The sequence below is a fragment of the Notechis scutatus genome, chromosome 1, assembly GCF_049901735.1.
Source record: "Notechis scutatus isolate UNSWTSFEM ecotype Mainland chromosome 1, rNotScu1.2, whole genome shotgun sequence".
Taxonomy (NCBI): Eukaryota; Metazoa; Chordata; class Lepidosauria; order Squamata; family Elapidae; genus Notechis; species Notechis scutatus.
Genome location: NC_142009.1, coordinates 236617327 through 236630084, shown reverse-complemented (window position 1 = coordinate 236630084; position 12758 = coordinate 236617327). Strand labels below are relative to the sequence as shown.

At 37.1% G+C, this 12758-nt stretch overlaps 1 protein-coding gene across 8 annotated transcripts in view; it reads right to left on the bottom strand.

Annotated features, from left to right (window-relative positions):
• The window catches only part of CRACR2B (calcium release activated channel regulator 2B), a 49715-nt gene that overhangs the window by 15090 nt on the left and 21867 nt on the right, over positions 1-12758 (bottom strand). For 4 of the 8 annotated variants that reach the window (XM_087950818.1, XM_087950817.1, XM_026668233.2 and 1 more), the window contains 7 exons: positions 12178-12337; positions 11433-11579; positions 10488-10578; positions 10257-10352; positions 6618-6805; positions 4914-4985; positions 177-554 (listed from right to left, as the gene is read on the bottom strand). In XM_087950818.1, coding sequence (XP_087806944.1) covers positions 398-554; positions 4914-4985; positions 6618-6805; positions 10257-10352; positions 10488-10578; positions 11433-11579; positions 12178-12337 — 911 coding nt within the window. In that variant the 3' untranslated portion in view covers positions 177-397. Of the gene's footprint in view, positions 1-176; positions 555-1268; positions 1700-4913; positions 4986-6617; positions 6806-10256; positions 10353-10487; positions 10579-11432; positions 11580-12177; positions 12338-12758 lie in introns of those variants that run through there. The other 4 variants (XM_087950822.1, XM_087950821.1, XM_087950820.1 and 1 more) reach the window with 2 other exon arrangements.

Here is a 12758-nt window from a genome sequence, read left to right as displayed (position 1 = left end):
AAGTATGGTCATGAATAAATATGGCAAAAGAGCTGGTACAAAGTGCTATCTGTTGCAGAGTAAGACATGGGGCTTACAGGTAAAAATTCCCAAGTTGTTAGAAACAATAGAGGGAAAGGGAAGACTTTTTCTATAAACTGCATGAGGAAAATTCAATTTTCTATAGATTCAGTTAATGGGTATTTCACCTTTAGTGCAAACATTTCTCCATGCTTTCCGGTCCGAAGAACATTTGCTTATAGTCTTTCCTCTACAATCAGAAATAGGCAACAAGCTATGCTGGTTTTTGTTTTTGTTTTTTTGGCAATGACTGGGGTTTGCAAAAATGCAGTCCTCTCTCCATTTAGACTTAGAAAAAAAACATCCTTACAAAAGATAATTAAACTCTGTGTTTCTGTTAGTATCCCCCAGGTAAATGAAATGTCCCCAAGGGATGGCAGCAACGACAGCAGGCAAAGGAGCAGTGACTGGGGATTAAAACGTTCTTTTTCAGACTGACCATCTTCTTAGCTTCAACTGTGTCTCTCTCATCTCGCAGGTTTTTGTTCATCTCCCTGCTCCAGAGGCAAGCAAGACAAATGCAAGTGTTATGGCTACAGCGTTCACTTTGCCCTTTCCCTATACCCAAATGTAAATAATTTCCATGCTAGTGACATAGAATGTATTTATAGTATTGCCTAGTGATTTCTAAAGTAATATAAGGCCTGTTCAGATTTCTGATATTTTGGCAAAATGATGGTTGCACAGTTCTGACAGATTGCAAGTCACTAGTGCAGAAATGATTTGACTTCTCTACTAGTATGATGTACTACAGCTCCCATAATTTCTGGTCACATTTGAAGGCAGCAGATTATAGAAGATTTCAAAACCATTGACAACCATTAACAACTCTTATACTGTGTTTGCCTTACCTGCTTACCTATGGTTTACTTACCAATGCTTTATGTGATTAATCAAATGTTCTGAATTTGCATAATTCAGTGAACTATAAGATAACTAACCTGGGCTTTAATAGCAAGATAGTTTTGAATCAGTTTGTTGTATGAATAGAAGACAGAGAGGACAAAGAAAGTAAGAAACTATTTGTACAATCACAAATGCTAGTTCAATAATTTCTTTGGCACCTACATTTCATTTAATAAATTCTGGAGAGCAGTTGCTCATGTAAGGTAGCTCTCATATGGGTTCAATCCAATGTCAGCTAGTCAAGAAATTTCTGAGTTCAGTTTTCCCATTTTAGCAACGATTCAACAAATATTAGACCATGGTTAATTTTTGGCCATCCAAATATTTAATTATACAAAGTAAATTATAAACAACCTAACATGTATAATTCTTCTGAATACAAAATAGCTTATTCAGGCACTCCACTGTAAAATAAATGAAGGGGTGGGGGGAACTTCAGCCACACCAGTATATTTTGTTTGTCTGCATGACATCATTCTGTTTCTTCCATACACCATGATCAAAATAAATCTTGAGTAATTGTTATTTGTAAATGAGGCCAATAACTCTTAACAACTAATTCCACTGTAGGCCTCCCAACACTTACAGAAGTGTTTTCTCTTAACTGTGAGTTAAGTGCATATTGTTCCTTTCCATGGAATTGTATCTCCAAGGGTAAAAGACTGGGACATCACAAGCATCCTGGAAGAATTAGTCCCAGGTAGAGGAAGAGACAGGTTCCATTTTTCCCATCCTGCAATTCAGTCACAAACCTCCAATTACAAAAGTCCATTTCCCTTCCTCTTTTTTAATATTTATTTTAATCTTCTACCATCATGTAACACAGGGCTGTCAAACTCCCGGCCTGCAGGCCGGATGTGTCACATGCTGCCCACCCTCAAGTCCAGTTTAGCAAAGGTGGGAATCGTCCCAGTGTCATGTGATGCTGCCGTGATGACGAGTTTGACAACCCTGGTGTAACATATTTAGGAGGCATGGTGGTGCAGTGGTTAGAATGCCGTACTGCAGGCTACTTCTGCTGACTTCCAGCTGCCAACAATTAGGCAATTTGAGTCTCGCCAGGTCAAGGAGAACTCAGCCTTCGATCCTTCTGAAGTTGGTAAAATGAGGACCCAGAATGTTGGGGACAATATGCTGACTCTGTAAACAGCTTAGAGAGAGCTGTAAAGCACTGTGAAGTGGTATATATGTCTAAGTGCTATTGCTATTCCTCAAAGAAGGGGTCCCCAACCCCTGGGGTGTGGTCCACTACTGGGCCATGGTCTGTTCAGGACTGGGCTGTGGACAAGGTGGACGTGCACACGCAGCTCCACTTGCGCACATAGCTCCACTTGCGTGCCCAGCTCCATTTGTATGAGTGGCCAGCAAACGTGCCTGCCGCTCATGAAAATAAGAGCTGTGCACGCAAGTGCGCTCACCAGCTGTTTGCTCAGAACCATCTGTTAGGAATGATAGTCACCTAACAGTTGGGTTGGCAATATATAAACCAGGATAGTAATTTAATACTGTATCTTTAAGAAAATGCTGTAATTGTGATTGGCTGAGGTTCCTCCAATGGCCATAATATGGAGACAGAAACATGGTTTCTTTCTCTCTTGCATTTCCTGTTTTGCTGTTTTGCCTGATTGTCATTCTGCTTGAATTGTTGTGAGTCTTGCAACTTTTAGCAAACTCCGTTTACTGAACTCTGTTTATGATACTTGACTTCGTTTTTGGATTATCCCTGGACTGATACTAACTGCTTTGACCATGTATGATTTGGACTGTTTGATGGACTTTGTTTACCCATTTACTGGAAGTAAAACCTACATTTTACTGTTCAGTGAATCTGTATGCTGGTTGTGTGTTATTCAACATCACTCTCATTATGTTTCCCTGAGTGCACTCATTCCCCTAATGGGGAATACCTCAACATTGGTTATGGACCCAGGCCATACCAGGCTCAGATAACTGAGAGTTAGTGTACTGTATTCAGACAGTTGTTTACTGTTTAAGTGTGGGTTACTGTCCTGGTAAAGATGGCACAAGAACCGTCAACAAATCTATCACTGATAACCTGGTTGGATGGAACAAACTATGTTTCCTGGTTAATGAAGTGCAGTCTACTTCTGCATAGAGAAAGGTTATGGGCTGCAGTTCAGGATCCACTGGATGTAAATGCTTGGGATCCAAATAATGAGGATGATGCCAAAAAGTTAGATGACTTTAAACGTAACAATGAACAAGCTCTTTGTATAATTGGACTAACACTGAGTGACCAGCAGCTAGTCCATATTCGTGGAGAAGAGTCTGCTGCTAGGTGTTGGGAGAATTTGAAGAGGATTTATGTTCGTGACAGTGTAGGTGCACACATACATCTTACACGTAAACTGTTTAGAGCACGTCTTCTGAAAGGTGGAGATATGTTAGCTCATTTGAACTTCATGAAAATAACTTTTCAAGAACAACATGAAAAGGAACTGATTTTTTCAGAACTGCATCAGGTTTACAGCATTCTTTCCTCATTGGATGAAAGTTATGATGATTACGTATCTTCACTGGAAGTCCTGACCAGAAATGAACTGAAATTAACTGACATAACCGGACGATTGTTAGAAGAGGCAAGAAGAAGGCTGGAAAGAGACCAACTGAGAGAGAAACAACCACAAGAAGAGGATTTGTTTTCAACTGCCTGTTAGGAAATGTTTTTCTTGTGGGGCTAGGGGACGTATAGCTAGATTCTGTAAGAAGGAAAATGACAGAATACTGGTAATCACCAGAAGGCTAAGAAGAATGTTAATTTAGCTATGTCTAGCAATTCAACTGTAAACCATGATTTGTGGGTAATTGATAGTGGAGCATCACAGTGCATTACTAGAAATAGAGAGAGGTTTGTAAAGATGTCCTCGAGTAAGCAACATGTATCATTGGCAAATGGATGGAAGATGAAAGCATCTGGTGAAGGTACTGCATATAGTTCATGTGTAAATGAGCATTTATCTATGTTATATATACCTAAACTGAAATTTAATTTGTTATCAATAAGGGCTTTAGTTAATATTGGTTATGTAGTAATCTTTAGGGGAGATAACTGTATAATAGAGAAAGAGGGTAAAAGTGTTACTGCTATTTTAGAGAATGATTTATATGTGATACATGATGACCAGTTGCAGATGGCTAACTTGGTTTATAACAATGTTAAGCCACATGACGAATGTATACATTTACTGCATAGATGTCTGGGGTACATTAATTTCAAAATGGGAGTAAAATTAAAACCCTGTAGCAAGTACTTAAACTGCAATGCCTGTAACCAGGAGAAAAGCAAGGTTACTCCTGCAAACAGACTGAATAGGTTTAAGACCAAAGAACTTTTAGAGGTTGTGTTTGCTGATATAATTGGTCCTAAGAAACCCAGTTTGGGTGGTGCCTGCTATGTTTTGGGCTTTCGTAAAATGATCTGCAATGTTATTTTATGACATGCAGTACTCCAGTTTAATCATTTAACTTTGAACACATTGTCCCACATTTAGATATCTTAGATCAATGTGTTTTGATATTGTCTTTACAGCGAGATTGGAAGCCATCTGAATTGCTGATTGGTTGTCTTCATATACAACAATCGGTTCCTTTACATTAATTCCCATGTCAATCATTAGTTGTTTATAACATACTAAGTCTGTACATAATAGAGACAAACATGAGAATTTAGCCTCCATTGTTGATAAGCTTAGATGCTTTTGTCGAATAGATCGCCATCCAATTAACACCTTTCCTAATAATACGACAGTACCTGACATTGATTTACGTGTAGTTATGTCTGTATAGAAACTTGCATCGGCATAGAAAGGTTGGAGACGGCTGCCCCAAAGAGGTCCACTTTCTGTAGCTGCTGTATTCGAGTATTTTCCAAGTAACTGAACAGACACTCACTCTTCCAAATACTCTTTTTCAGATCACTTTCTTACCTGAGGAGCTCCAACTGACGCAAGAGGCTTTGTTTTTCTTTCTGCATATTCTTAGAAGCTTGAAATATATCTCTGGGGTAGAAGCAAGGGAAAAAAGATTTCATATATGTAAACCTGCATTTTATTCTTTTGCAAAACGTTAATATTGGTTAAAACGTAGCAGTGTTACACCTGCTGGCAATAACTGTGTATGGAGGATGGTCTAAGTAAATTAACACTCACAAGGTCTCCCCTACTTATTTGCATGCTGCACAGTGGCATAATCTTGCTTGCTGGGGGGTGGGGCTTAATTCTAGGTGTGAATCAAGTCATGGTAATTTGCAAGCTTGCCAATGTATGGTTTCATATGAAGTGTAAACCCACCCATGAACTTGATTAAAACAAACAATGGCTAAGTACATGATATGAACTTGGACTATTTGTTAATGGCCTATTGTTATCACAGGTTTATAGACATGGATATTTACTTAGCTGCCTTTTCTCAAAGGATATTCATATGTCCTTATCATCCCCATTTTTATTCCTCCAATGCTTGCATGTATGCACAAGGTATAGTTTGGCCCTAAGGATACAGGTTAAATGACACACAAGGAGTCCTCGGCCTACAACATTCATTTATCAACTGTTCAACATTACAACAGGACTGTAAAAAGTGACTTATGACCATCCTCACATTTATGACCGTTGCAGCATCCCACAGACATATGACAATCATTCATGATCTTCCCAGCCAACTACCAGCAAGCAAAGTCAATGAGAAAAGCCAGATTTGGTGAACAACCATGTGACTCACTTAATAACTGCAGTGATTTGTTTAACAGATGTAGCCAAAAAAGGTCATAAAATTGGGCACTACTTTCTTAACTGCCTTGCTTAGCAATGAAATTCTGGTCCCAATTGTGGTTGTAAATCAAGGACTATCTGTATGTGTTTACATGAGCACACCAAAACAGCTTTTTAGGTAGCTTTATTTTTCATACATCCATCTCACCTAAAACATTGTGTCTATGTATACTGGGTAGTTATTGTTTCTCAACAATCACCAACTTTGACCTTAAGCTTCTATTTAAACTCCCGTCGTCCCTGATAGCATAGACATTTGGGATTTAATGTTCCGTGTATTTAAAATAGACTGCGTCAGGGAAAACTGCAATAAATTGTTGCACAGAGGACAGGGCCATTCTCTTACCTCTCTTTACCATGGAAAGCAGGTTTTGGTCAATTAAGTACCAGCAAATAAATTATTTACCACTTGATAACATACCGTAACTGGTTATTTGACTGGCAACAGTGATTCTCAAATGACATATTTTTCTAAATATTAAAGTAATTGATTTCCGTGGAGATAATGACAATATTCGTTTTGTTCCAGGACTGTCATGCCCTGTAGGTTTTGACAAAAGAAGGCCTTACATTTAAATGCTGGGGTGTTTATTATCCAAGCTAATTCCTTCATGAAGTTGCTAGAAAAACGTAATTGGAAAAAGCCTTCCATCATTAGTTTATCTCAAGGAAAGGAAAGGTACTATGCCCTCTGTGTACTTGAGATTTATAAAGATTGCAGTTGAGTAGGGAAAACAAAATGCCAGAAAATATTCACCCTTAAAGAGTTATCAATGTGCAGCAGCCACATACAACAGCATTGCTTTTCTAATATTTCCATTCTATCACCATTCTACATCCTGCTGTAACCCCTGGTCGTACCTGTTCTTCCGTTCCTGCTCTACCTGGGCTTCTTTCTGCAATTCTTGCAAACGACTTTGAGCTGCTTCCAGCTCCCATTTGGTCCTCTCCAGCTGATCGAGGAGATTTTCACTCAGAATTTGTAATCTCTCATTTTGTATATGCATTTCTAGCTGCTCAGAGTGCTGGCAGTGTAACTGATGTTCCAACTAAACATAGACATTTATAAAACAAAATAAATATAGTTGGAATGAAATCTAGGATTGCAATAAGAATAATATCTAATATTGTTATTGTTTTATCCTAGGAGTATGTGTGTGTGTGTGTGTGTGTGTATACACACATGTATACATACACACACACACACATATATATATATAAATTTAAATTTAAATTGCCTACAACAATATGGATAGAATAATTATCCAAACAAACTCCATTTCCCAATTCTCAAATTGCGTTCCTCCAAGAAGAATAACTATACAATTATGACATGAATAAACGCAGTCCTTCTAACTTTGGTGATTAGTGTACCAGACCAGAGTGAAATATGGAGTTGAAATCCTGCCAGAGCCATGGGCATGGAGGTTAAAGGAGGATAGCAGATACTATTCAAAAGCATTTGGGCCAAGCCTTGCAGATTAAGATAAGATTTCAGAAGAAACTTGGCCTACAGTCATGTATTCCTACGTCAGGAATTTCATGAAGTTTGCTATATCAATATTATGTAATTGGCTCTTAACCAGACAGCTGTTACTTAAACCAATTAGGTATGGTTAGACTTAATCATAGATGTATCCACTCCAAATGCAAGGACTCTCTTGTGAAATTTGCTCGCCACACCATGAGATATCAATTTCTTAACAGAGGTGGCAGGCTAGGCTACATCCCTCTTCAAATGGGCATTTTAAACTTATATCTTTCCTTAAATAGAAGATGGCTTTGTCCATTTTAGCACTGATTTCATCCATTACAGTTTCCAAAAAGGTATTCAGAAAAGAAATGTTTCCATCCATGCATGCATTCTGACTTTGCAATCAAGAGCTTTTCAAAGCCTATCATATTTATTCCTGCAATTCTAGTGGTTTTTTTTTTAATTTTTATTCTTTAAAAACAAAAAATACAAAAATCTCATTTCCATTAACAGTTATTGTGTCATTGTATATACATGTTTCTTATTTTGTGACTATACATTATTTTTATCCTTATCCTTCACCCATTCGTATCACCTCTCCCATGTCGCATAGTATTCTCAATCCTCTTTGCCTTTCAGTTCCATAGTGAATTTATCTAGTTCAGCACAGACCATTATTTTTTGAATTAAAACTTCATCTGGTGGTATTTTATAACTCTTCCAATTTTGTGCTAACACGATTCTTGCTGCAGTTAAGATGTGTACAATAAGGTATCTTTTATCTTTACTCAAATTCCCTTTGATCATACTTAATAAAAACATTTTGGGTTCCAAATTCAATTTATATTTTGTAATCTCAAAAAGCCATCTCTGTATTTTCTTCCAGTATTTTTTGACCTCTATAAATTGCCACCACATATGGCAAAACGTTCCTTTCTTTTGTTTGCACTTCCAGCATTCTGGTTTCAAGGTTGGATACATTTTCGCCAGTCGTGCCAGCACTAAGTGCCATCTACAAAACATTTTATATTGATTTTCTTTGAATGCCGTCGACAAAGTTAGCTTTCAGTTTTCGGTCCAAGTCTTTTTCCCACTCATCCAAATTTATATTATGACCCACATTTCTCGCCCAGGCAATCATTGGTCCCTTAACAATTTCCTCCTCTAGTTCTACCTCCAGTAAATAATTATATGTTCATGTTATAAATTTTATATCTTTGCCTGTCAAGGTTTGGTCCAATTTTTGTAAATCTTTATCTATCCCTAGCTCCTTTACATCTTTCTTAAATTTAGTTTGAATTTGCAAATATACCCACCAGTCTAATATTATCCCTTGTTCTTTTAGTTTATCTAGTGTTTTTAATTCCCCCTGTTCATCTACCAATTCTTTATATCTAATCATTTTTTTAATGTCCCTTGTATTTGGATATAATATAGCTTCCATAGGTGAGATCCAGTTTGGTCCTTTCAAATAATGCTTTTTTAAAAATTTTCTCCCATGTTTGTAAAAGTGAGTCCCTTATCAAATGTCTATGGAAATAGGAGTGGATCTTATTCTTTTTATCCCATAGAAAGGCATACCACCCAATTTGGAGGTCATGACCTTCTATCGCCAAAATTCTTTTGTTTTTTAAGTTTATCCACTCCTTAACCCATAGTAAAATTGCTGCTTGATAATATGTTTCCCATTTTGGGAGTCCATGGCTGCCTCTGGTTCTACTATCTTGTAATGTTTTCAATTTTATATGTGCTTTTTTCCCCATCCATATAAATTTCATTACCATCCTATCTAATTCCTGAAAAAAATTCTTATCCAATTTTATAGGTATTGTTTGAAAATAGTATAATAGTTTCGGTAGTATGTTCATTTTTATGGCCGCTATTCGGCCTAATAGTGATAGTTGTAATTTTCCCCAATTGGCCAGATCTTTCTTTATCTGTAAAAGTAATTTCATATAATTATCCTCTTTTACTGAAGAGCATCTTCCTATTAACCAAATTCCTAGATATTTAAGTTTTTTGACACTTTGTAATCCCAATTTCCTTTCCAATTGTTTTTTTTTTTTACTTTCTATCAAGTTTTTGGTTATTACTTTTGTTTTATCTTTATTAATTTTTAGTCCTGCTACCGCCCCATATTCTTCTAATTCTTGAATTAGATAGGTCCCTGACTCCATTGGATCTTCCACAAAAAACACTAAGTCATCCCCAAACGCCTGTACTTTATGTTCTTCTTTTTTGCTCTTCAGTCCAATTATCTCCTTTCTTTGTCTAATCTGATTTAAAAGCACTTCGATGGTCAAGAAAAAAAGCAGAGGTGACATTGGACATCCCTGCCTAACACCTTTCATAATCTTAAAGTTTTCAGTAATCTCCCCATTTATAATTACCCTAGCTTTTTGGTTTGAATAAATTGTGCCAATCATTTTCTTGAATTTAGATCCAAATCCAAGATCCAAGTCACAAATCAAAGACTGTAAAAAAAAAAACCCACAAAGCTTTCATATTATAGCTTTCAATCATATTTTGATGTAACATGGCAATGAAAGGACAATAGAAAGCCTAGAGATGATAACACTCATGCTTATTGGAACCAAATGGACCAAGAATGATGAAATAATAAATAGAGCAGAAAGTATTTTACTTCTTCCTTTCCCAACAGGTCTACATCTTAATTTGGAATGTGTACAATAACCTCTTGTACCCTAATCCAGTTCTAGTTCTGCAAAAAAATACTGCCAGCCAGACAAGATGTACTTTCCAATGCATCTTTGCATTACTTGTGCATATACAAAAAAACTTATTTTAACCCATGAGTTTCTCTTGATGGAATCAACAAATAGTTTGTAGCAGCCTTTCTCTATTCCATATCCTCCAAACATTTATCAAGGATTCTGGAAATCATAATCCAGTATATTTAGGGAACACTAGATTGGGAAGGATAGTTTAGAGTAAAAATTGTTACTCCTTTACTGAATGATAACTTGGTTGTAATCATGAAAGGATGAGAAGCAGGCCTCAGTCACCTTTTTCTGCCGGTAAAGAATTTTCTCAAATTCTTGCTCTTTGTTATGCAACTCTTTCTGAAACATGTTGTTTTTCTCAAGCCTTGTTGATGACTCCTGCAAAAAAAAAAAAAAGCAGAGGAACAGGTGTTCCTTTCAATTTCTTTCTTCCTCCATAAAATCATCCCGAGCATTTGCCGAACATCATAGGAGTAATCAAGGGTTAGGATTGTGTGCAGGACAGGGGTTTACCTGCTGGACCAGCCGCTCCCTTTCAGCTTTAATTTGTTGCTCCATTTCCTCATAGAGACACCTGATTTCTCGGTCATGGTCAGTCTCTCTTCTAAAAAAATAGAGCAGGAAGAAGATGTGGAAAAAGTGTATACCGGTGTATTTCAAACTTGGCAACAATGCTGGCTGGAGAACTCTCATAGCTGAAGTTCACACATATTAAAGTTGCCAAGTCTGAAAAACATTGGGTTGGGTAAAATAAACAAAAAATGAAAACAAAGTAAGAGAACGGGAGAAATCTTTTCTTTAAAGCAAAATAAATACATTCCACTTCATCACATGATACACCCTTGTCACTTTTCACATATTAATTATGGCACTCTCACAGTCCTACAAAAATATCTGAATGTTTAAATAGTTGCTGCCCATAAAAAGAAAAATTCATAAAAAGAAAAACTCAGGATTCTTTATAATAGGCTTAATATGTTGTTTCTGTACAGTTAATGTTTGCTGTAAGTTTTACAATCCTATCTGCAATCTTTAGCAACTGTAGCTAGGCTGGAAAAATTATTCCAGTAAGACTCGTTGTGTATCAAATGACTATAAAATAAAAGATTAGATTAATCGTGTTTTATATTAAATTGACACAATGACTGATTTAAATTACTGACATTTTATCTATTTTGTTTTATTCACAAACAGTTGGCTAATCTTGGCATCAAAGTTAAGCCCCATATTTTACTTCAACTATGCCTCCATGCTATGCATGAATATTTTATCATCAACAATATTTTACAGAAAGGATGCCTTCTAAATTAAAACTTTAGGACTATCATACTTGGAAAACATAGTCTTTCCTCTAGATTCCCACATTCTGCTAGTCCCTGTTGATGGTCCATGGGAAGCCAATGCCCCAGTCTTCAACTTAATAAAAGAGGCCATTAAGACATTATGGAAATTGCTTACCGTTTTAATACCAGTTCAATGGATTCTTTCTCATGGTGCAGATCCTTGATGTATGAGGAAATATGGAAAAGAAACTCTTCGAAACTGGCTAGGAGTTCTGGTGCCCCTTTTCGGATTCGAACCCAAAGCTCTTGAACTTCACCCTGACTGGAGTAAAGGCAATGGAGATCCCAGCAAAATGTTTTTAAAGACACTACTTTAAGTTCTATTCCTACCCACACTTCCTTATGATAAGAACAAGCAGACCACAAAAGGAAAGACATAAATCTTAAAGTCTGAGCTTTTTCTGGACATTAGGTTTGCACATTTCCCCCCTCAAAATAGTTTTGGTTGACTTTTATTATATTACCAACCCAAATTTTCCAATTTTTACTCTTCTTCCTTCACTAATATTGTCACAACATCATGCATTAGTCCTTCTTGGCCTAGCAACAGAAAAGCAGAAGAGTTAGCAACATTCTGCCATGGGCATAAGAAATCCATAGCCCACTATGGCCTTAGTTCTAGTCAATGGGACCACTGGTAAGAGATATTAGGAGCTGTAATTCAGCAGCAGCTGGAGAGTCAGAGGGTCTTCACCCCTATTCTACAGATTAAAGGCAATAGATATAGCTCACTAATTATACAGAAAAGAGATGCCGTACAAAATTCAAGGCAACCCTTTTTTGAACGTAAGGCTGTTGAATTCAACCATTATCATAATCATACTCTAATAGAAAAAACAGATTGGAGAATTCCATCTTACTCTTCAAAGACCTGGGATGCTTCCAGCTGCTCCAGCACAGAGCAAAACTGTTTCTCCCCTTCATCTGTCTGCTCCAATTCCTCCGACCAGCTAGACTCAAAGGTCTCCTCGTGACCGGCATTTTCAGAGTTTTGGTGTGGCTTGTTTCCAAAGAACTTCCCTATGAAAATAAGGGAACGAAATGAGATCACCTTGCAGATCACCGTAGGAAGGAAATTTGCTTTAGGGTTCTTTTGCTCTGGGCTAGTTTGTAAAGAGAGAGAAGTACAATACTGACTGGAAGCTCACTGAAGTTACCAACTTCAAGACAAAGTCCCAGACTGCAGCATCAGGGCCAAATAATTAATTCGGGAAGCAAAATTAAAGACCCTTTGTGAAATAGCAAATCCATAGCCCCATTTTAACTTAGAAAGTGGCTTTCTAAATCACACTAGCTACCTGGGTTGTCCAAAGAAGAATAGGACTGGCCATCCTTAGCCCACCCACATAATTTATGCAGTGAACTGTGGTTATTCTGTGACAATGAAGGTAATTCTGCTTATCACCCTTCCCTTACTTAGTATTCGTAAGTATGTTTGAGT